General features: G+C 39.1%; 1 protein-coding gene across 3 annotated transcripts; it reads right to left on the bottom strand.

Moving 5' to 3' along the window:
* Positions 1–742: 742 nt before the first annotated feature.
* On the bottom strand, positions 743–24,084 carry PRMT9 (protein arginine methyltransferase 9). Of its 3 annotated transcripts, none has more exons than XM_006081760.3 (12): positions 23,737–24,084; positions 21,333–21,481; positions 17,504–17,740; positions 16,826–16,993; positions 13,615–13,717; positions 12,669–12,775; positions 10,692–10,884; positions 8,870–9,053; positions 5,794–6,511; positions 3,446–3,599; positions 1,598–1,720; positions 743–1,319 (listed from the first exon to the last, which is right to left on the bottom strand). In XM_006081760.3, the coding sequence occupies exons 1-12, from the start codon at positions 23,923–23,925 to the stop codon at positions 1,104–1,106; spliced, it is 2,541 nt and encodes an 846-aa protein (XP_006081822.1). In that variant the 5' UTR covers positions 23,926–24,084; the 3' UTR covers positions 743–1,103. The 3 variants fall into 3 exon arrangements, with proteins under 3 accessions (XP_006081822.1, XP_006081823.1, XP_023610688.1); XM_006081761.3 differs by lacking the exon at positions 23,737–24,084 and adding an exon at positions 21,740–21,761; XM_023754920.1 differs by lacking the exons at positions 13,615–13,717; positions 17,504–17,740; positions 21,333–21,481; positions 23,737–24,084 and having other exon boundaries at positions 16,826–16,943.
* Between the last annotated feature and the right edge of the window lie 1,349 nt (positions 24,085–25,433).

Consider the following 25,433-nt stretch of genomic DNA (forward strand, 5'->3'; position numbering starts at 1 on the left):
CTTAAGATTTCCTTTCTTTCCTCTTTTACTCTTAATTACATTTAGCTTAGAGTTTAAATTCTTTTTGCATTCCCAAATCACAAAATCTAAGAAGTTATTTCAGAAGTACACCCAGTATTTAAAAGAAGCAAGCTTATAATTTACAAGTAACCATAGCCTTCAGTCTTCAGTGGAAGCCAACTTTTTGATGTTTCCAATTATAAGTTAAGACTTAAGGGCCGAAACCGGTTTGGCTCAGTGGATAGAGCGTCAGCCTGTGGACTGAAAGGTCCCAGGTTCAATTCCGGTCAAGGGCATGTACCTGGGTTGCGGGCACATCCCCAGTAGGAGATGTTATTTCAGAAGTACACCCAGTATTTAAAAGAAGCAAGCTTATAATTTACAAGTAACCATAGCCTTCAGTCTTCAGTGGAAGCCAACTTTTTGATGTTTCCAATTATAAGTTAAGACTTAAGGAAAAAAGCCAAGATACCTAAATATTAAAAGTTTTGCTTTACTTTCTAAAACATGAAAATGAAGCCTTGGCTGGTTTTGCTCAGTGGATAGAGTGTCGGCCTGCAGACTAAAGGGTTCCAGGTTCGATTCTGGCCAAGGGCACATTCCCGGGTTGCAGGCTCAATCACCAGTAGGGGGCGTGCAGGAGGCAGCCAATCAATGATTCTAATCATGATTGTTTCTATCTCTCTCCCTCTCCTTTCCTCTATGAAATCAATAAAAAAAATAAATAAAACATGACAATGAAGATGATTCAAAATCCTTTATAGCTTTAGCACATAAGTAAAAGTGTTTAGTAAAATTTAATCTATAGTGAGTAAAACTAAGCAATAAAGACCAAGTTTCCTAATGTAAAAACTAATGACAGTCTTTTTCAGAAAGGAAGTCTGTAGCAAATATTTTTGTAATAATACTACTACATAATGTATCTTTTAAATACATTTTATTAAATGTATTTAAATGTATTAAGGTCAATTTTTTAAAAAATTTGATCAATACAAGCAATTAAGTCTTTACATCCCCCACTTTATGATTACAGTCACACTATTCAGACCAGAAAAGTTGTGTATTTGCTCTATGTAAACAGGTTTTCACCAGAAAACTGCTCTTCAATGCTTCACTGTGATGCTGACGTTGCTTTTGTGGTGCTGGACATGGAGCACGAGTTCCTCCCCCATTTCCACCTGGATGGGATTATCTAAAACAACTGCAGCTTGTTTCCAGTGGGACACTTCACTGGACGTATCTAACCTAATCTCATCATCAAGGTGCATATGATACCAAAATGGAATGGCGGTCACTTGTCCAGATTTACAAATGTGTACCTAGGAAAATTAAGAAATCGTGAGAATTTCATCAGAACAAATAGACCTGAATAAGTCTTTGCCTTGTTAGTCAAATTTTAGATCCAAATTTCATAAATATATTTAATTAGTGACCTATTTTACTCTAATATTTACCCAAGCCCATTTTTGGATATTGTTCAGTAAAGAAATAAACTAAATTTTCAAAGAAAGTGGCTAAAACAGTTTTATGTACATAAAGTGTTACCTAGTTTAAGATAATTATTCTGTGTATGACAAGAGTAATTATTTTAAGTTACCTTTACTTCTCTGTTAGAGGTGTTCAAATATGGAGTCATTAAATCCAGTCTTAGGAGTTCCACTGGCTTGCTTAAAGGTATACAAGGCAGTGAGGACAGGTCCAAAAATGCACGAATAGGTACCTAAACAAAGTACAAATTGTTCACTTTTGTTCAATTCTTTTTATGGCCAACTGATTACTTTGTACTTGGCTCAGTACAATACAATGCTTTTTTCATTTAGCTCAATTCTTAGATCATCTTAAGGTATAAGGAATTTCATGATTCCAGTTTTACAGTTTAGGCAGGTTAAATCATTTGTTTAAACCATGGATTCAATTATCTATGGATACTTTGCTTCGATGGAAACAGATTAAATTTTTACTTAAGCCAAACAGCTCAAAATTTTTAAACCAAGGATATCTTACGTGTGAAAGATGAATAAGCTAATAGTATAACATGAACTATTGAATTTGAGAAAATACGTCAAATTCAACCAAACAACTTAATAGTGGATTTTGTTTGAAAATAAAATAATTTCTTTAAGGCAGTGATTCTCAACTTTGGCTACAAATTAAAACCACCTAGGGAGGCTTTGAAATCTGACCATTCAGGCCACACATCAGATTGATCTGGAGTTGGGTTCCAATTACCAGTAGCTCTGAAAGTAGTCATGCACTGCTTAACCAGGAGATATGTTCTGAGAAATTCATCATTAGGCAAATATCACAGAGTGCACTTACACAAACCTAGATGGTACAGCTCACTACTGTAATTGTGCGATGCTTTCATGTGGCTGGTAGTGCAGTAGGTTTGTTTACACCAGCATGACCACAAACACATGAATAATGTGTTGCTCTATGACATTACCATGGCTATGATGGCACTAGCAACAGAAATTTTTGAGCTCCATGACAATCCTATAGGACCACTGTTGGATATGTGGTCCTTAGGTGACTGAACATCATATGGGGCACATGACTATAGAGTTAAAATTGACAACTAACTGGTATAAAGTGTCCCATCACTTTACCCTCCTCACTTGAAATAAAAAGGAAACAAAAAGTGCCTTCCTGCCTGGCCGGTGTGGCTCTGTGATTGTCAACCTATGAACCAGGAGGTCCTGGTTCGATTTCCGGTCAGGTCAGGGCACATACCAGGGTTGTAGGCTCAATCCCCAGTAGGGGGCGTGCAGAAGGCAGCCGATCAATGATTCACTCTCATCTTTGATGTTTCTATCTCTCTCTCTCCTGTTCCCCTCCTCTCTGAAATCCTGTCTGAATAAAATATTAGAGACACAGATACATCAACCTCTCCCTGGACATCCTTGAAGGCATTCTTCCTTCCTTAGGTTGATTTTTATCCATAGTAAGTTCCTTTGCTCTAGGAAACTGATAAGGATCCTAATCCAGCTAAACATAATCCTATATAATAAAGAGCTAATATGCAAATGGTTGTCGCACCCTCGCGCCTGGGCCAGGGGACCTGAGGCCGCGCCCCCCCGCCCCAGCACCAGGCCTCGCCCCTCGCCCTGTGGGGCTTGACAGGGGTGGGCCCAGCCGGGTCTGGGTCTCACACCATTTCAAGGCGCATGCAGGTGGGCGAGGACTTGACTCTGGGTCCCGCGGCGCGTCCCAGACTGACAGGAGGGAGATTTTCATATACATTTTACTAATTTTCTCTCATCTCTGACACTTCTATTATAGAGAAAGGGCAAATAGCACTATTAAAATATTTCCTCTAATTAATTCCCTTTTAATGTGCACAAGTTTCATGCACTGGGCCAGTAGTGACTATAGAAGATGAGAGAGAGAGAAGGTAGACTGTGGATAACAGCCACATGGTTGAATTTCTCTTCTAGGCACTTACCTGGAACTGGTTAATAAAAGGTGCTATATTTAATCCAAGAGTTCGTGCTGTTCCTTGAACAGCATTCTCTTCTACCAGTGTCTGTGATTCCACGAGCAACCCAAACATCAGCACATACTGAGGAAAGATCTTGCCTCCAGATTGTAGCAAGCACCTAGAGAAAGAGAAGTGTTTAAAAAAAAATCTTGACGCCCCACATTTTATCAATACCAACAACTAAATCAAGATGAATTAGTGAGCTACAAATTATAAGTAGTCTAATGGACTTTTCTAGATAAAAAGCTGATGGAAAAGTTTACAATAGGCAAGCAGGCTGCTCCGTAGTAGCTCTCCCTAAAGGCCAAATCATATACAGGTAATCTGATGAGCACAGTATCAGCAAGGAAAGTTAGAGATGATTCCTTAATGCAATGGCACCAGAATAATGGAAACAAGCCATGCTCCTAAATCAGGATAATCTCAGTAAATATGAGGACATGATCATTTAAATTGTAGTAAGTCCCACAACACATTACCCTAAAAATGGACTCTACCCTGACCCCAATGCTTTACTCATATTTGTTATTCCTTTCCTATTAAGTATTTAGCATTTTAAGTAGTCAGGTAGAAACTGTGCCAGGGTCGTTCTCAGCATCTAGAAAGGTTCAGGAATCTGGAGAAGGGGCTGCGAGTAAATTAATAAACTAGACATGAAATATAAATTTTTTTAAAATATATTTTATTGATTTTACAGAGAGAAAGGGAGAGAGATAGAGAGTCAGAAACATCGATGAGAGAGAAACATCGATCAGCTGCCTCCTGCACACCTCCTACTGGGGATGTGCCCGCAACCAAGGTACATGCCCTTGACCGGAATCCAACCTGGGACCCTTCAGTGGGCCGACGCTCTATCCACTGAGCCAAACCGGCTACGGCTGAAATATAAATTTGAAAGGCATTTTTTGGGGGAGCCAGGCAAGGCTTAGCTTTAGTAACTAAGTTCTTCAAGTCTCTGGACTCCTAGCTTTTTATTAACACACTAGAGGCCCGGTGCACAAAAATTTATGCGCTGGCGGGGGAGGAGGGAGGGGGGTGTCCCTCAGCCCCACTTGTGCCCTATCACAGTCTGGAACCCCTCGGGAGATAACCACCTGCTGGCTTAGGCCCGCTCCCCGGGTGGCAGATGGCAAGCCCGATCCCTCGGTGCCTGCCCTGCCTCCCCGAGTCGCACACACGGCAGGGCCAATCGGGGGTTGGGGCATCGCCAAGGGTTGCGCACACGGCAGGACCGATCGGGGATTGGGGCGCCACCCCGGGTCGGGTCGCACACGGGACGCCCCGGGCGGGTCGCACACAGGATGCCCGGATGGTGGCCGGGCGGGCTGGCCAATCGCTGCTGCACGGCCCAGCCGCCCTGGGTCGGGTCGCACATGGACACCCGCCGCCCCAGGTCACAGATAGCAGGCCCAGATGGCGGCAGGGCAGGCGGGATGGCGCTGTCCTGCCCTGCCTGCAGTATGCAAATTAGCCGCCATCTTTGTTGGCAGTTAATTTGCATATCACGCTGATTAGCCAATGGGAGGCAGAGCGAAAGTACAATCAATTACCATGTTTGTCTATTATTAGATAGGATTTTTCCCTATAGCAAAGCAGATATATATATCAAAGGTAAAGTTTGGTAAATAGTAAGATTATCAGATTGGGGGAACTGCCCTCAGCTGCCTGGCAGCAGGCAATAATATATGCAGATTTTCAGGTTTGGGGAAATGCTTTCAGCTATTCCAGCAGCAGGTAATATGATTCAGCCCTGCTGAAGCCTCAAGTTCCATCAACCTTTGATGAACTTCTTGCCTTTATGACCTGCTGGAATTACCTCCAGCAAAACTGAATTTCCACAATTGGTAAAATTATAGACCTCGTAACAAAATTATACAGCTTAAAAAAAAATTATACAGCCCTTAACAAAATTCCTATCTATGCCTTTACTAAACTCGATAAAATTTTAACCCCAAATAGCCACAAGAGGGTACCATTCTATGAAATTAGCAAGCTAAAATTTAATTTTTTCTTAGTTACCCTGAATATTTTTATAGATCTCTACTTATTTCCCATATTATACTATTATATAGGCAGTCCAATCCCAAAGCAGGTTCACTCTTCACATCTATGGTGGAAGGGGTCCTTTGAAGGGAAAAATCAGTAATTACATGCACACAAAGAGAAAGGTATGAAATCACAGGTCCTGAAAAGCAATGCTTTAGGAAGATACAAAATCATGAATCATTTGTAGTTATACCATTAAAGAACTTAAAGAATTCACATGAATTTTAAGTTCAAAAAAACCCCAACAGTTATATTTTGTGTTTTACCTGGATATTGCAGCTTTTTCCATTATTTCCTGTTGTATGAGCCCAGATGGCTCAATGACATCCAATATAATTATACTCCACAACTTGTCTGATTTGGGCCTTTGCAACACAGCAGATTCATCTTCCACATGTCTCAACCAAAACTCAAGTGTTTCCTTAGGAAAGTGATTGGCTTCAGATATGAGGTCCAGAGTGATGCGATGCTGGTCTTTCTCCACAGAACTGTAAGGTTTAACCTGCCCCAGTGTGCCCGCGATTATAGGCAGAACAGAGAAGCCTTCAGACACATCTAGCACATAGAAAGGCTCCGAGGCACTCTGTTCAGAATCATTCTGTCCACTTCCACAGCTCATCTCACTGTCCTGGCAGTGGGCATCCACGGCCTGGCACAGCTTCTCTGGGGTCAGTGAAGACAGCACTTTCCTCATTGCCATTTTAAAGGCTTCATGATATGGAATGTTATTAAGCAAAGCAATTTCTGTGGATTCCAGTACACATGTCTGCTCCACAGCATCTGGTTTACTGGTCTGAAGGTTAGCCAGGGCACTACAGAGGTCAGCCTCATTTCCTAAAGAGAGCAAGTCTTTATTCTTGGTAGAACTGTGTCCAACATCCATTTCATGTTCCGAACTGAAGACACTGATACTCTGGATCCTTAGGTAGCAATCCTGACAAGACACTTCCATCATTACATGGTCCCCAGGCTTTATCCAGTAGTCTTCATAAGAAAGAAAGAAAATAATTATAATTGATGAATACGAGTGTTTATAAGCCTTATGATCACATAAACATGTCTGTCCTCCCATTCCACCAACCCTCCCCATTTTTTAAATCACTACAGGGAGGATTATATATATTAATTTATTAGATTTAAGTGAATCAATCTATTAATTTCCTACAACACATACAAAAAAAAGAAATAGGAAAATCTCTTCAGCTTTACAAAGGGAAATACTGAAGTTAAAGATTCAATTAACTCAGTCTAATACAGAGATTCAAGAGTTACATTATTGGACCTTAACTATCAGTATTTAGTGCTTTCCCTACAATCATTAGATATCCTTTGTGTCCCCAAACTGGAGGTGGGAAGGGCTACAGGGAACTCTCAATTTTCTTTGGCAATGAAGCTGACAATAACAAAGAGAGATGAAATTAAGGGATTAATATGAAACCTTATGTTAGCTTAAAGGGCCATCATTCTTTTCTTTAAAAGTAATTTCTAAAGGAACAAAAGCAGCCCTAATCAGTTTGGCTCAGTGGCTAGAGCGTCAGCCTGCAAACTCAAGGGTCCCAGGTTCGATTCCAGTCAAGGGCATGTACCTTGGTTGCGGGCATATACCCAGTTGGAGTGTGCAGGAGGCAACTGATCGATGTTTCTCTCTTATCGATGTTTCTAACTCTCTATCCCTCTCCCTTCCTCTCTGTAAAAAATCAATAAAATATATTTTTTTTTAAAGAACAAAAGCAGTATTCACTGGAACCATATCAGTAATATCTCTCAACTATCTGGCATATTTGAAAATATAAGAAAAGAATAAGTCCTACAATAAACTGTCATGCTCTTTTCCATTAGCTTTCACACTTAATAAAACTTTAAAATGTGAATGTACAATTGCAATCTCTTATCAGCACTAAAGCCAGTTGAAAATACAAATTATTATTCTTGTGTTTAAACATTTAAAACGTCCTTTACCAAGAAAGATTAAAAACAAAAAGACCATCTGTCTAAGTTACTGTAAGAGGCTTAAAGTAAATAAACACCAATAGAAAATATCACTTATAAGTGCCAATCACTATGGTAAGCATTTTACATCCATCATCTCTATTAATCCCTACTACAATCCTGCAAGGGAGGCAGCAGCATCCCATTTTTACACATCTCTTAACAGAAGCTCTGAAAAATAACCAGCAAGGACAGCCAAGGAGTCAGAAAGTAGCAGAGCCGAGACCTGAATCCAAATCTACACAACTGAGTCTAAAAACACCATACTAGCCACAACCCTGCACTGACTTCATGACTTAATGACTGTGCCAAATCAGATCCTTGATTAGGAGAAACAAGTAGCCACTTTAAAAAGTAAAATTTTTCTATGCACAATTGCTGTGAAATATACTGAAACCCATCAAATTGCTGGTCCAAAAAATTTTCTATACAAAAAATATCTTTAATATAGAATTTCCTTAGAGAAGTCCATGGATTCATGAACTCTCTAAAACTGCAAACTTGTGTACTTATATGAGTGTGTGCCTTTCTAGGACAGGGGGCTCCACAGATGCCATCAGGTTCTGTAAGCGGTAAGAACTCCTGCATTAAAAGTAATACTTTTTGCCCTGACCAGTTTGGCTCCGTGGATAGAACATCGGTCTACGGCCTACGGACCGACGGGTCCCAGGTTCGATTCCGGTCAAGGGCATGTACCTTGGTTGCGGGCACATCCCCAGTAGGGGGCATGCAGAAGGCAGCTGATCGATGTTTCTCTCTCATCGATGTTTCTGACTTCCTCTCTGTAAAAAATCAATAAAAATATATTTTTTAAAAAAAGTAGTACTTTTCTGTTTTATTAAAAATGGGCTAGCATTGCTCTTATCTACTGCTGGAGAAATGATTTAATGATAGATTTTTTTAAAAATACATATTTTATTGATTTCAGAGAGGAAGAGTGAAGGAGAGAGAGAGAGAAATATCAAACATGAGAAAGAATCATTGACAGGCTACCTCCTGCACACCCCCTACTGGGGATCGAGCAACCCGGGCATGTGCCCGTGACCGGAATCAAACCCGGGATCCTTCAATCCGCAGACTGATGCTCTATCCATTGAGCTAAACCAGGTAGGGCAATGACAGATATTTTTTAATAGTATGCAGGAGAGTTGTGTTTTAGTTTCTCTTATCAACCTACATATATATTATTTAAAGCTACTTTTAAAATAGAAAAAGAAAATTCTCAGAGCTGTCATCAGTCTCCCTTGACTAGAAACTTCAAAGTGATTTTTTTGACAATGCCTCAAATGCTTAGAGGATTAAAACAACAAGTGTAAGAAAACGAACAGAAAAAAAAATTAGACAAGGTAATACCTGCAAGGTCATGTACAGGGTAGACAGCTTGTTCCCAACATGATTCCTCACTAGGACTTGTGCACAAACTATGTTCATCATCAAGCTGGAGTACAAACCAAACCACAATGGCATCTAGGATGCCTTCTTTAATAACAGGAACACCAATTTTATCAGGTTTTCTAGTTGCAAGACTTTTTAATTCCTACAAAAATATAAAAGGATTTTATACACTTAATATTTGCATATCCCAATATCGTATCACTTTCCATTTCTCCAAGTACTCAGTCCAGCCATAGGCCCTGGGGAATTGATATCTTGGCACTCCTGAAACCACTTAGGGCACACTGATGGGCAGCTCTGATGTATCACAGTGGAATACATGCAGCTATTAAATACAGGGAAGCAGATACATATTACTGACATAGAAAGAAGTCCATGCTAAACAGGGTGGGGCAAAGTAGGTTTACAGGTATGAGTACATGAAACACTGAGTTCATTCTGATATTATTACTTATTATTATTACTTTCCATACGAAGAACTACAAACCTACTTTTGCCCCTCCCTTATTGCCGAATGAAGGCAGTGAGTGGCAAAGCAATAGAGATTGTTTTGTTTTTTAAAAAGTGTGTGAGAGAGAGAGAGAGAGTGTGTGTGTGTGTGTGTGTGTAGAATAGAAAAGCAAGTCTGAAAAGATGCATTTGAAACCAGTAACCTGGGAAAAGAAGGACTTCAGATTTTTCTTTTAAAAGACACTTTTTCTTTTTCCTTTCTATTCTTTTGTATTATTTGAAAGTATTAAACAGGCAGATATTACTTTCAAAATTAAAGACTTAATAAGATGTATTTTTTATTGCGTCAAAGAAAAATTAAAATAAGAAAAGCTTGAACTAAAAAAAGGATAGCTTCGGGGTACTTAGCAGCTGTAATCACCTTGTTCTCTATGTGATATCAGGAAAAAAATGTTCTTGAAGCTCAGCCTTAGTAAGCAATCCCAAAATGTTCATTTAGCTCTAGATCACCTCAAGAAAAAGCTGGTAACAATAGGAGAAAGCTTTTATTAAATTATAAAAATCTTAGGCTAAAATGACCCTCACAAAGTCTTCTGTCCCCAGACAGGTTTCATCTAAAGAAATGTATATACTTGAACATTTAACCTTAATTAAAGAGCTTCAGAAGGATTTTGTTACTTTTCTCGATTCCTTTGGACACTTTCTTTGTATATTCACTTCCTTCCACCACTCAGCAACACACACAAAGAGACTCTGGGGTGATCAACTTGTCCTGGTTTACACAAGACTATCCCAGTTTTAAAAGTAAAAGTCCCATATCTCAGGGACCTCTTACTCCTGGGCAAACCGAGATGGCTAGTCACCCTAAAAATCATACAATCCAGAGATGTGGATTACTATTCATTTGGAGGAGTCAACTGTTAATTTGAAATGGCAGCAAAACACTAAGAAAAATCAGAAACATCTAGGATAGAACTCCTGCCCCTACATTCACATGCTGCGTAATTTGGGGAACGTTAATGTAAGCAACAGTTCTTTCATCTGTATAGCACACAGATAAGTACAACCATATTACAAGATTCTTGCCTGAGCGACCTAAGAACACATGTGAAAACACCTGGCACATTAGACATTCCCAACAATGTTAGGGATTTCTTTTCTCTTTTTTTTAAAGTGAATAATTTCAGGAGGGAATTCTGGTTACCGTTTAATCATTTTCTTTAAATGGAATCCCATGGAAACTAAAATAAGACTGTCCTATGTATTAATTATTTTAAACAACAGATAAAGTTTAATGCTCAAAAACAGTAATTGAACTTTTTTTTATTACCTGAATATTATTGAAATCTACTGTCATAATTTCAAAGCACTCTGTCAAAGCCAAATATCCACCAGGAATTCGACTCATCTTTTCAGTCGTATAAGGTTCAACTGTTTCTTCGGTATCTACAGAAGAATAAGTTGGACTCTGAAATTTCACATTTGTTGGCAAACAGATCCCAGCAATGTCCTTAATGCCCACCCTGGTGAAAGAGGAGATAAGAGAGGGGAAAAAAAGATGAGGTTCTTTTTTAGAATCAAGTAGCATCATCTAGTATTGGATCCATCAAAAATAAACATAAAAATAAAATAAAACTTCAGAGACAAAGTTTTCCTAAACATAATTATATACATAATCACTAACTATAAAGGAAAACAGATAATAGGTCTCATTACAATTAAGAACTTCTGCCCATCAAATGATACCCAACCCTAGCTTCTCAGTGGTTAGAGTGTTGGCCTATGGACTGAAGGGTCATGGGTTCAATTCCGGGTCAAGAGCACATACCTTGTTGCAGGTTCGATACCTGACCACTGTCAGGGGACGCATGCAGGAGGCAACCGATAGATGTGTCTCTCTCACATCAATGTTTCTCTCTCTCTCCCCCTCCCCTCCCCATCCATTCCCTCTAAAATATCAATGAAAAAAATATCCTCGGGTGACGATTAAAAAAAAAAAGGTACCCAGTAAGATAGGAAATAGTCAAGCCATTAAGTAGGAAAAATTTGTAATACATCTATTCAACGAAGGGCTCCTATCCAAAATATATTTTTAAATTCCTACAAATTAATAAAAGAAAAACTGAAATTGACAAAAGACTTAGACACTTCACAAAAGAGCATAACCAAATGGACAATACACAAAGAAAAAGCAAATATATTTACTGATACTTTGAAAACAAAATATAATTTACACACACACACACATTTACTTACACAGAGCTAACATTCAACCAGTATACTCTAATTCAGCCAATGTTCTGATTAAGGCCACTATCTATGTGGTCAGTGCACTGTGCCCTACCAATCACTACATATTTTTTACATATCACCTGTAATATGCATAGAAAAGTATAAGGAAGAATATATAATAAAGATGGACAGCAGTTATCTGGATGATTTTTTTCTTTAGGATTTTTTTCCAACTGATTTTTAGAGCAAGGGGAATGGAGAGGAAGGAAGAGAGAGAAACATCACTGTGAGAAACATCAATTGGCTGCTTCCTGCACACCCTCTCCAGGGATTGAGCCCCAACCCAGGCATGTGCCCTGACCAGAAATTGAACTGGCAACCTTTAGGTGCACAGGATGACACCCAACCAACTGAGTCACATGGGCCAAGGGCAGGATGATTATTCTTTTACCCATCAGTATTTCCTAAAATATTTGTATGTTACATTTACTACTAATAAGTAATTGGAAGGGGGGCCTCCTTACAAAGTCCTCAGAAAATACAAATCAACATTTTAGCAAAATAAAACATTCACGATGCTCAAGAACATGTAAACAAGAAACTTCTTTAACTAAAAAAACCTTTATATCATAGTTGATAAGTAAATCTTAGCATCTCATGGGTAGAAAGATCCTTAAATTTCATTCACCTCAATCACAAAACATTTACTATTAATAAAGTTATTAAGAACGAATGAGAGAAATAAAGTAAATTATTTTCATGTTGGAAATTTTTACTTTACTTTCATCTAAAATCAGTGAACTTAATATTTTCCTATGTGAATCTATCACATAGAAAAAGGATATAAGTTGTATCAAAATTAATTTTCCACTAGGAAATTGAAGCTGGTTTTAATCCTAGAATCCTAAGTTTCAAAAAAATTCAAAAAGAAAATTAAGATCTGAATAAACATCATGAATTTAAAGGTCAGAAAACTACAAATTCTCTTTCAAATAAATATTCATTAACCTTTAAAGTATAGTCAATCCTTTAAATTATAATTTTTTAAGTAATTGCTATTTCAATAATCACTTACCTATGATGTCTTCTTATCTCTGCACATTCTACTGCCATGCCAAATATAACAGCACTTGCTGGTATAACTTTCCCATACTTTCCACAGTTACCATTTTCACCTTTGGTCTAAAAATAGAACAATAAACATCAGATTCAGTTACATTTATGCAAAAATATATAATGACAACATCTAAAAATTAATAGAAAACTAAAGAACAATAGGTAAGAATAAGCAGGTTATGTTTTTTTTCTTCAAAGTTTATTTTATTTTCATTGCTCTACGTATGTACTTATATATATTATATATACATTTTTTTTAACAATACAAACAGGAAGGGAAGGAGGGAGGGGGAGTTATAAGGTTATGAGTATGCATACGGCAAAAAACTACTGAATATTGACTTGAGAAGCCAAAATCACCATTACCTACTTGAAAAACAAACTGCTCTTCTTTTAAACCTTTAATTAGTTATTTTAAATCCAAACCACTTTCTGTAAGTAGTGAATTCTTATTACATGTTAAAATCATTTCGTTCATAATATGTATTATATAAACCAAATCTACAATTTGTAGGCCACTGTAAAGGATTTTAATGCAAAATATAATTCGGTAATTACAAAAGTTAATTAGTCGCGTGGGTCAAACTATAACAAGGCAGTTATTTCTAAACTCTCGATAATTTGCCTTAATTTCAAGCAGTGAGGGCTGTGAGACTGCAAGTTCTTCCTTTCTCAATCTCACTCAAGAATTCAATAGTCAGTCAGTCCCTTCACAATACAATCTCAATTCCTATGAATTCCTTTTTGCCTGTATACCCCATTTGGGCACACAAGTATACACTGCATTATGTTAGTAAGTGTTTGTGGGGTGTATTTTTTATAGATTTCTTTGTGATAGGGGCTCAATAAATATCTGTTAAAATAATGAATTCTATATCAAATTTACCTAATTTCATGCTGCTTACCTTTGGCTGCAAAAGTAAATGCTCCCATGCATGAATCAAACTCTCCACAATTCCTTCTCCAAATAAACCTGCATCGACAGTTTCTGTTACAACTAGGGACACTCTACAGAATGATTTTTTAAAAATATATGTAAGTAAAATATCATGCTTTTATATAAAGATGTCAAAGCTGAGAGAAAAAAGGAAGAGTATATTATAGAAACAGTCCACAAGTAAAATTTCCTAACACTTTTCATTTTTAATATTTACTCTTGAAACTTGAAAAACTTGACTCTAATGTTCCACAGGTTCCTCTGTATTCCACTAACTTCTTGAGGGTGGGGGAGGGTGGCACAACCTGCAGTTGACTCTGCTGCCTCCTCAGACTATTTTCATTGCCTAAATCAGCGGTTTTCAACCTGTGGGTCGAGACCCCTTTGGCAGTCGAACGACCCTTTCACAGGGGTCGCCTAAGACCATCCTGCATATCAGATATTTACATTACGATTCATAACAGTAGCAACGAAAATAATTTTATGGTTGGGTCACAACATGAGGAACTGTATTTAAAGGGCCAGAAGGTTGAGAACCACTGGAAATCCTTAAGAGCGGCTCATACCCATTAACATTACCAGTCCCTCTCCTTAATGCTGACTAAATTGGACTTCTATGCACAACACTATATAAAAATACTCTGCATCATCAAGGACTCCCCTACTTATCCAAATAAATAATCTTTCTCAGTTTTCATTTTCCTTGATCTACAAATAATATTCAATGCAGGTGAGAAGCCCTGCCTCTCAAAATCCTTCTCTACCTTCATTATCCATGTTTACCGCTTACATGTTGATTGTGCCTCTCCTGTTACTTCTCTTGCTTTTTACCCACTACCTGTAAGTTTTCCCAAAAGTCTAATCCACAGAGCTCTGATCTTCATTCATTTTTTCTTTCTAGAAATTTTCATCCAAAGACACGCCAAAATGATTTTTTTCTCCCTTCTCTAAACTTCTTTAGAATTTATTGTATCATTCAGTGTAATTAGAAGGTAAAAAAAAAAAGTTTCCTGACTATTCCTTATCTTCCTATCTAGATTATAGGTGCCTTGAAGAAAAAGAACAAATTTAGTATCCCCCACAATGCCTAGACACAATATTTCATATATACACAAATTTTCAGTACTTATAATTACATACATTTACAAAGTAGAAGGTATTGCAAACATTTAGTCCAACATCATAAATCTCTAGATTTGTTCAAGGTCAAAATAAATTAATAATAGAATCTGTATTGGATCCTTCTACAACACTATCTGTGAGAAAAATGTAATATTATTATTATTATTATTTAGAGAGAGGAAAGGAGAGAGAGAGAAACATCGACTGGTTGCCTCCAACACATGCCGCAACAGGGGATGCAATCCTAAACCTGGGTATGTGCCCTGACGGAATCGAACCCACTACCTTTTGGTGTACAGAACGATGCTACAACTAAGCAAGCCACACCAGCCAGAGAAGTAAAATGTAAATAACTCTGATTCATGCTATGGACTGAATTGTGTACCACCAAAATTCATGTAAGTCCTAACCCACAATGTGACTGTATTTGGAAAGAAAGTCTTTAGGAGGGAATTAAGGTTAAATGAGATCATAAAGGTGGATAGAACTGGTATCCTTATAAAAGTGAAAGAGATGCCAATGATCTTTCCCTCTCCTCACATGCACAGAAAAAGGCCATTTGGGAACACAGCAGGAAAGCAGCCATCAGCCATCTGCAAGCTAGAAAAAGAACTCTCACTAGCACCCTTTGATCATGGACTTCTGGCCTCCAGAACTATGAGAAAATAAATGTTTGTTGTTTAAGCCATATAGTCTGCAGTATTTTGTTACAGTGGCCTGAGCAGACTAAGACAATTCAGGACACTTTCTATAAAATGGGTATAATTATCTGCTTCAACAATCTAATAGTACTTCTTTGTAAGTACTATGTAAATATAAACATTATTATACATATATGAAAGAAGATGTTTTAAAATCATAGTCCAAATGATAAGAATCCTATATAATAAAAGGCTAACATGCAAATAGAACAGTGGAACAATCGGTAGCTATGACATGCACAGACCACCAGGGGGCATGTGCAGAACATAGCAGGCATTGACCATGGCTGGATAGTGGAGCAGGTGAGCGGGGGCGCCAGACCAAGGCAGGGCACTGGTCGCTGTTATCGGGGTGAGTCTCTGGTGGTTACTGAAAATTCTTTGCTCCCACGTGCCATGCTCCTGCACGGCGCTCATACCTGCTGCCAGCGCCAGTCCTGCTCGCACTCGCAGCCTGCGCCTGAGCCACCGCTTGCACAAAATGTAATAAGTCCACCAAGGTTGATCAACTCATATATTATTTTAGAGTAGAATTTTTAAAGTATTGACTACACAGGAGGTATTAATCCATTTTTACAACTAGAACACTAAAATTAACAAAGGTACAGTAACTTGCTAAAGGTCAAGTTCATTTTTTAAGTTCCTTACCACAAATTTTTCTCAAGATCTTTAAATATTTATTATCAAGAATATGACCTGCCCTAGCTGGTTTGGCTCAGTGGATGGAGCATCAGTCTGCGGACTGAAGGGTCCCAGGTTCGAGTCCGGTCAAGGACACATGCCCGGGTTGCAGGCTCGATCTCCCTGTGCAGGAGGCAGCCAATCAATTATTCTCTTCTCATTGATGTTTCTATCTATCCTCCCTCTCCCTTCCTCTCTGAAATCAATAAACTATATATATATATATATATATGACCTTATGGCCCTGCCCTGTGTTTCTCAGTGGGTAGAGCATTAGATGGCACAATAAAGGGGCACAGGTTCGATTCCCAGTTAAGGGCATGTACCTGGGTTGCGGGTTGGCTCCCCACCCCAGGTCAAGGTGTGCAGGAGGCAACCAATTGATATGTCTCTCTCACATCGATGTTTCTCTCTCTCTCTCCCCCGCCCTCCTTCCGTTCCACTCTCTGAAAAGCAATGGAAAAAATATCCTCAGGTGAGGATTAACAATAAGAACAGCAAAAAGAATATGACCTTACTATGAAAACCCATCTTATGCTAAACTATCTTATATCCATAACTTTATAGTGTAAGGGTTTTAGCATTTTTGTTTGGACTAGAAACCAGAAATGCAAATATCTTACTTTTTAAAAAATAATGGATTATAAATACTGAAATTAGTTCACATTATAATACCTTTCGGGAATGTGTTTTGGAACTTCTATGTCAAGCGACTTCATATGTAAGAGTTTGATTCCTGCTTCCATCTTGTTCGCTGCCACTACATCACAGGCAAGTTCATACATGGTCTGGGATAACTCACAGGCATACACCGAGTGCGCTCCAGCTCTTTTAGCAAACATACTACAAGGGGAAAAGAGCTCCATCAAACAGAAATAATCCACTGTCTCTTTCCAAGTATTAGTGGAATTGTGATACTTAAACATGGGCTTTCTTTTTATTCTTTTAACACAACCACTATTCATTCCACATTAAAAAATGAATATTCTTGTCAAGAAACAAATCATACAATAAATCATGAAGTCCAGCAGATTAAGAAGACACAACAGGCATGAAGAATGCTAATGGACTTAACTAGATTCAACCAGAGTATTAATATAAAAATACTACTGAAATTCATTAATTTAAATTCCAATAATAACCCCAAATTTTTCTTAGTAGTTAAGTCCAGTTCTTGATATAGCAAAAGTTACAGTGAAAAATATAATAGTTGTATGGATAGTCATAACAAGATTATGAGAAATAAATTAAACTCTATTTTTAAATTCCACAGGTAAATATTTCATATTTGGTAAAATCTTTAATTTACATTAGTATACATGCATATGTAATTAAAACACAAGTACAACAAACCTTAGTATTCCAGTTCCTGCTCCAATATCCAGAACACTTTTGGATCCCAAACAAACTGCCTTTTGGATTGCTGCGTTATAAATCGTATTCCTTTTGGTATCATTAAGCATGATAAAGTGCCAACGTTCCACCAACCAATTTGCAACACGATAAAAGTTCTCCTTTGCATCACTGAAATCAGGGTTTAGCTTCACTGCTTTATGAAAATATCCAGCTGCTTCATCTCTGAAGCCCATTCTAGAGTAAAAAATGACAGACAAAAAATGTAACTATAGGCTATCAATTACAGTGCCTTCATCCATGTCACTCATCTGGCCTGAGAATCCCTCACCAGCACATCAAATCCTACTCAACCCAAGTGTCATCTCCTTTGGGAAGTCTTCAGTGAGAATTGCAATCCTTCATCAATCCTTTTCTGAACCCCTATTATATTTATGCATTCCAGGACCCTAACAAGTGCTTTACTATAAATTACTATTGTACCATAGTATAGTAGAAGCTCTCAAAGTCATCCTTCATTTAACCAACCTAATAGAACACCAGTGCTTTCTAACAGCCATTCTCTCCGTAAAAAGGTACTAAAACCTATGGCTAATAGGCTCCTCTCTGGGCTGCCTACATACCATTTCTCACAGCAACTGAGTTGAATGGTCATCAAGAGTCAGTTGAATTTGCTGCCAGACCAGTTTATACCGGTTGTACTTGTTACCATCATTACATATTTTACTTAAAGATTACAGAAATAAATATGACTGCAATAAAAAGAGCCACTGTTTCTAAGAACACTAAGCTAAATGCTTTGGAAAAAATCAAAGGCAAGTCACCCAAAAAATTACAACTGAATTCAATGTGATAAAATAAAAAATAGAAGACAAAGGGAAAAAACTATCAAACCATCCAGAACTATTACAGTTTCTTAAACTATCTATCTAATGAAGATAGACAATTCCGCCCCTTTTGAAGTACCTAATCCTTTATAAACCAACTAGAGGCCTGGTGCACAAATTTGTGTACCAGTGGAGTCCCTTGGCCTGGCCTGTGGGATCGGGCCGAAACCGGCTCTCTGACATCTCCCAAGGGGTCCCAGATTGTGAGAAGGCGCAGGCCAGGCTGAGGGATCCCACCAGTGCACAATCGGGACCGGGGAGGGACGCAGGAGGGCTCCAGGGCGTGTCTGGCCCGTCTCACTCAGTCCGGCCGGACCCCAGCAGCAAGCTCACCTACCGGTCAGAACGTCTTCCCCCTGGTGGCCAGTGCACGTCATAGCGACTGGTTGACCGGTTGACTGTCTGCCCCCTGGTTGTCAGTACACGTCATAGTGAGCAGTTGAGTGGCCTTAGCATATCATTAGCATATTACTCTTTGACTGACCGGCTGACTAGATGACCGGACACTTAGCATATTAGGCTTTCATTATATAGGATAGTTGTACTGCACAGGACTAGTATTTCAGCAGCACTCAAACTAGTCCAAACTCTTTTCAACAAGCAAGTTCCCTGATTAAATACTTGGATTTAAATTCCTAAAGGCTTACTCTCAATTTTTGTATTTATCTGTCACTGATTGGTAATTTGTGGATCAGTACCAGTGTGTGGTCCACATATTGAAGAGAACTGAGCTAGTAGAACCCTTTTACACTCAGATTTCTTCACAAGCACCTTGAAGCATTCTATCAACTTGAAAGAAACGGAATCAGCCCTAGCCCGTTTCGCTCAGTGGATAGAGCGTCGACCTGCAGACTAAAAGGTCCCAGGTTCGATTCCAGTCAAGGGCACATGCCCAGGCTGCAGGCTCGATCTCCAGTGGGGAGCATGTAGGAGGCAGCCAATCAATGATTCTCTCTCATCATTGATGTTTCTCTCTCTCTCTCTCCCTCTTCCTTCCTCTCTGAAATTAATAAAAATATATTTAAAAAAACAACACAGAATCAGACTATTCATTGTATGATTTAAGCAAGAAAAGGGAACTCCAAACAGGAAACTGCACTCTAACAAAAGGCAATCGCCCCTACATTAAATGAAGTCACTCATGTTATATTTAAGTATCGTGAAGACAGAGCTGTCTTATTCTTATTCTGCAACCACCAAAGCATACAGTACAATGCAAAATACATCATAAGTAACCATTATTTGTCAAGAGACCAACTTAGCAATGGATATTTTAAAATTTCAAAATTTGAACGATCTGTTAAATCAATGCCAAGCCTGCATCTAATCATTTCCTGGGTTTATATTTCCTTTAGGCTTGACCCTTAATGTATAATTCAGTTTTCTTAAACTGCAATGCTAATCTAAAAAATAGATGATCCACTCAAAGTACATCTTTTACGGAAACACTCATGTGTCCCAATAACACCAACAAACTATAAAAATGCCTTTTTTCTTTTAACTAGAAAAAAACATTATTTCCCTGACTAGCAATTTAATGTATCTTAAATCTGACTGGCTAACACAAGGAGACACTCCAGACACCAATTTTATCCCACAAATATCAGGAAAGGAAGCTATCATTTACTTTGGAAATCTTTTTCTCCTGGAAAAGTGATTCCTTTGGTGGGGAGTAAGTTATACACTGTTTTGATAAGAAAAATAGAATGAAACAAAAGCTAAGAACCCCTGTCCTAAAGAACAAAGATAAACTATACATCAAAAGCCACATTCACATTATCACAAATTCTGAACTGCCAGTGTCTAAATTCGAAATGTTGCATAGTTTTACATCTCCCCCGAAGCAAATTAACACCAAGTTTTTTTTTTTCACTTCAAAAATAGTTCACCAATAGTTAAAATCTGCCAAAAGTGTAGCACTCAAATTGTCTGTTAAATTGAGTTTATTCTAAAACTTAAGTCCTATTATGTTGTGATCATTATATGTGTGTAATCTGGAAATATAATTGAGTCCTATAAAGTAATTCTACTTGCATAAACTAAAGAACTACAGAAAACTTTGAACTTAAAATGTAAATTTCTAACTAATTTGAAGAGTTACTCAAAAATCTTTTTAAACTAAATTTCATTTAAATGGAGAGTTGGCTGCTAATTTGTAGAGATGGAATCTATGTATCAGAATCAGGTTAGCTGTCAGTGTAAACAAACAAGCCACAGTTGACAATCTGTCTTATTTTCCTAGTTACTATCATACTCTACAACTAGAAACTATCAAATATTTGTCTCTTAAAAGAGTACTCATTTCACTCCACCAGCCATTTAAACTAAGACTATAATTACATTACTGACTAATAAAGTCTGACACAGGTATTTCTTATATAGAATTTTTCATAGAAAAATAAAACTTAATGTGACCAGATGAGCAGAGCCAAGAAGTGAAACCAGATTTATTAAAACAAATCCAAAACAAAAATTTCTGGTATTTTTATCAGTCCTAATTATAAAGTTTCTAAGGAGAGTAGACAGAAATTCTAATGGCAAATTTTGGCAAGTTCCAGAGAACAGATTTACAAGTTCCCTGGCAAAGCACCACAGGACTTCTCTGCCATCTGGGAACCACGTTACATCCGCTTCGCAAGGTCTGGATCTCAGCCTAGTGGGGGGACACTTCCCTGATACTCACCTCAGCCTTAGGGACAGTGGCTATTATACATTATGTGATAATTGTATTAAAACTGCTCTGTTATTACATATTATGTCTGCTATTCCTATATTCTTCTGAGTTCTCTTTATAGCTTATTAGCTAATCCCTCTTTACTCTATCCTGTTACAGTTACTAATTCTTTATATTAAACTTTCCCTGTTCAAATTACTTTACAATTTATCCCTGATCCAGGTGATACAGAATAATTCTTAACAAGTAATCTGAAATCACTACACACCTGAAGAGATGCTCCCCCATACTATTGCAAATCACTTCATCATCAGGAAACAGTTCCAGGGCTTGCTCATAGCAACCAAGTAAGTCTTGTGTTCTACTGAGGGCATCAAGCTCTTCAGCCCATCTGAAGAGTGTATACTGGAAAGTTTCCTTTACAGAAGAGAAAATAGCAAATTAGTCAATAACAAAAATGAGGAACGACAATACAACACATATTGAAGATTCCCCAGAGAGTAAAACTTAACTATAATTGAACTACCACCTTAAATTTTATTTATCTTTAAAAGGCACTGTTTGCTAAACAAATACATAAATGAATAAATTTTACCACTTTCATGGTAGTAAATTAGACAGTTTGACCTCTAAATTCTCTCCACTCTTAGCTGCAATTTCACATTCTCCACCTACCTCTTTTTTGTGGGCTTCTGTGTTTTGGGAGTTTGTCTTTGGCCTTCTTCTCTTTTCTTATCCATCCCCAGTGCATTAACTATCACCTGTGTGTTGACAGATGCTACATCTGCCATCTCCAAGCTCTTCTGAACCTCAGCTTCATAACTTCCTACCAGTCATCTCAACCAGGGATTGCACCCTTCGTCACCTCAAATTCAGCTCAACTCAAATATTTCCTGGACAATCAGTGTGCAAAGAATAGCATGAACAACATAAATCCTGTTCCAATCCTCACAGAGGCCTTGTAGAGAGCATTTTAACATACAATTTTGAAAAAAATTCAAAATGTTCTACACGAATCCATCATATTCCTCTCACACAGGATATAAGGTTAAGGTACCACCTGACCAAAAACCATTTAGTCACCTTATAATGCTACCTTAACTCCAATACAATTAGTTTCAAACCCAGCCTGTTCTCTCTCAATGTCTTTACACCTGTCACCTCCTCTCTAATCCCAGTGTTACAACATAATCTGGCCCTTTAACCACTTGCTGGACTGTCACCCTCCCTCCGATTACATTTCCCTCCAGTCTCCACACTGCAACACAGTGGAAAGAGAGAAGGCTTTAGTCATGCCAGCTTTAACATGAACACATTTTACATCATCTTCACATATTTTATACAGAAAAGTTAAAACCTGAAACTGAATTCTGATGAAGTTTACTAGAGAGCCAAGAATATAAGGAAGAAGAGTCTAGGGTTTGATGGGGAAAAAAGCACAGATTATATGAAATGGATTAGGGAATCAATAGGTTAAGGTTGGTGTGGCTGAAGTGTGAGTATGGGGAGTAACAGGAAAAAAGACTAAAGAGACTGGTATTTTGCAAAAGCCCAAAGAAATACAATTTTGTTCTGCAGAAAACAGAGCTAGTTACTGAATGCCAGGCATTGAAATATGAATTTTAGATGTACTTTTCATACACATTAAATATCTAGTAAAAAGATATTGTCCCAGTTTTACAAGAGGAAACTAAGGAACAAAGAATAGAGGAAATGCACTCGAAATGACCCATTATTCCATTGCTACCTAGAAAAGCAAACTGTATCTAAACATATCACCTTCCCCTCCTTTAAGCCAGCTGGTCCTAAAATTCACACTAAATTTATGAGAACTACAAACTGACATCTATTGGATGGAGGTCAGGGTTGTTGTTAAACATGCTGCAGTACACTGGACAGGCCTCCACAACAAAGAATTATCCCACCCACTTTAGTTGGTGGTACTGAAGTTGAGAAACCCTGAATGAAATAAAGGAAAGTAGTTTGAGGCTGAAAACCGAAGCAAAATTAAATCCCTTCTGCAAATATAAATTCTAAAATAACTTGGAAAAATGTACCGCATTTCAATAGAACAACTGCCACAAATAATCGGATAACCGAATCTAAAAGAATGCATCATCAAATGAATACTTTAGGCTAATTCCAAAATGTATCCAACCACAGAAACTCATAACATTCCTTCTGTATACAGTAGGCACGGAGGCAGGGACATGCTAGAATTCAACATAGGAAATGGGAGGTGATCACCAGAGGCCTCATTTGCAATAGAGCCTTGGGAATCTGAGCGAGAAGGAAATTTTGAATTAGAAAAGTGATGTCATGACTTCTGTTTTGAAAAGCTCACGCCTGTCGCTGGCTTCATAGGGGTAAACCGCAGGACAGAGCCTAGTTGCAAGCCTATTCCAAGTCTGCAGATGACAGGCTTCCACCAGGGTAGCAAAGGAGCAGGTGGTGACAAGTGGTAAGATTCTGGATCTATTTTGAAGGTGGAGCGGACAGGATTTTCTGATGGGCTAGCTGTGGGTGTGAACAAAAGAAGTCCAGGCTGAACAGTAAATAGTAACAGCAACCAACTTAGCCCCCTTCTCCCAATTTATTTATGTCTGTACGTATTTACTCTTCGGAGAACAGAGGACCTGCCAGCAAGTGGGAGAAAGAAGGGCTCTCCTCACCTTCACGTCGTCTTTCAGCTCCGGCGCCAGGCTGAGCACGAGGAGGTAGTGGGCGTAAGCGGTGCCGAAGTCCTGGGCGCGCATGCAGTGCTCGGCGCTCTGCAAGGACCGCGACACCAGCTCGTCCCGCCCGGCTGCCCGGGCGCCACTCCCGGCGCCGCGGCGGGGCCTGGGCCGCGAGTTCGACATGACAGTCACCTCCCTAAGCCAGAGCTGGTGTAACCAAAGGGGAGATGCTTTGGTAAACGGGACGGAACTGCATCGATGGCTACGCGTGCATGTGCCTAACGAGAGAGCGAGCACCTGGAAAAGAGTTAGCTTCTGCCGCGGGTGAGCGCGCACAACCCCGCCAGGCGGAAGCCCCGCCCACCTTCCCTGTCTGAAGGGCTCCGCAGAGCTTGACGCACAGCCAACCAACTACGGACGCTGGTGGGCAGCGCACGCTACGCGAACGTCAGCGCGCCTGACGTGTGCACGTCGCGGTCCGCCCCCTCCCGTAGGCGGGGGAGGCGGGGCGCCCACTGCGCGTGCGCGTGGGGCATTGTCTGTAATGGTCTTTTCTTGGCTTGCTCCCTTTTTTTGTTTTTTTGTCCCCCCTCCCTGAAACCAGAGCTTTCCGTCCCCCTTCCCTGGCCTTCAGGACTGGGTGACTTCAGCTGCAAGACCTCACTCTACAGAAGCTGCACCCACCCGTGAGGGATGTGGGTGAATGTGAGGAAAGACCGTCTGGTTTTCGTGGTGATGCCTTATTTAGGCCTTTGGATTGTGAGGCACCAAATCTCAAAATGGCAAGACTGGAAAGAACCCCGGAAATAACAAAAGCACCTTAGGTGTGGTAGAGGAAATGCTTTCACTGGCATTAAGTCACCCTCACAAAACCCTGTGAGGTGGGCCTTTTGGGTCATATTTATCTTAACGACAGAAAGGGAGGCAGCCTGGGAAGTGATTGCCCAGGATCACAGCCAGTTAGTGGCATTGGTTGGCCTGGCTCAAACCCCGAGTGCCCTAATGGCCTGTTCAGTTGTCTTAAAACGAGGTTAGGATTTATTTCACTGTTCAGTGTATCACCGCTGTATAGTAGTTATATTACTTTTTAAAAAAACATATTTTATTGGTTTTTTTACAGAGAGGAAGGGGGAGGGATAGAGAGTTAGAAACATCGATGAGAAAGATCCATCAGCTGCCTCCTGCACGCCCCCTATTGGGGATGCACCTGCAACCAAGGTGCATGCCCTTCACCGGAATCGAACCTGGGACCCTTCAGTCCGCAGGCCGGCGCTCTATCCACTGAGCCAAACCGGTTCGGCTATATTACTTTTTATGAGAAAAAGTTTTTCTACCTTATAGTGTGGCCCCTAAGCGATAGATTCTAAACTTTAAAGGGGGGCAGGCATAGGAATAACAGCTAAAAAAAAAAAGTCAATTTAGTTCGCGGTTTCAAACACATTAATGGTGAATATTTTACCTAACAAGAAACAAACAAAAAAGAACATTTTGTATATCAAATTAAAATTTTGGCGGCTCCTTTAATGCTCAAAAGACCATCATTTGCCTGTCTCTTTGCCTCCTCTTTTGATCTTATTACCTGAGTCACCCTTCCTCTGAATACCTACCCATGTAAATCCTAATCAATGCTTCAGAGGCCAGATCACTAGATTTGTGACCTGTCCCCTAGACAGAAGGTCCCTCAAAGACAG

Source organism: Myotis lucifugus, unplaced genomic scaffold, assembly GCF_000147115.1.
Source record: "Myotis lucifugus unplaced genomic scaffold, Myoluc2.0 scaffold_1, whole genome shotgun sequence".
Classification (NCBI taxonomy): Eukaryota; Metazoa; Chordata; class Mammalia; order Chiroptera; family Vespertilionidae; genus Myotis; species Myotis lucifugus.

Excerpts from the sequence above, each read along its gene's own strand:
- PRMT9 (XM_006081760.3), bottom strand. The coding sequence starts at position 23,925 with ATGTCGAACTCGCGGCCCAGGCCCCGCCGCGGCGCCGGGAGTGGCGCC. Across the intron at positions 3,600-5,793 it reads GAAAAAGCTGCAATATCCAG|GTGCTTGCTACAATCTGGAG; the intron begins GTAAAACACAAA and ends CTCTTTCTCTAG. Across the intron at positions 1,320-1,597 it reads CCTCTAACAGAGAAGTAAAG|GTACACATTTGTAAATCTGG; the intron begins GTAACTTAAAAT and ends TAATTTTCCTAG.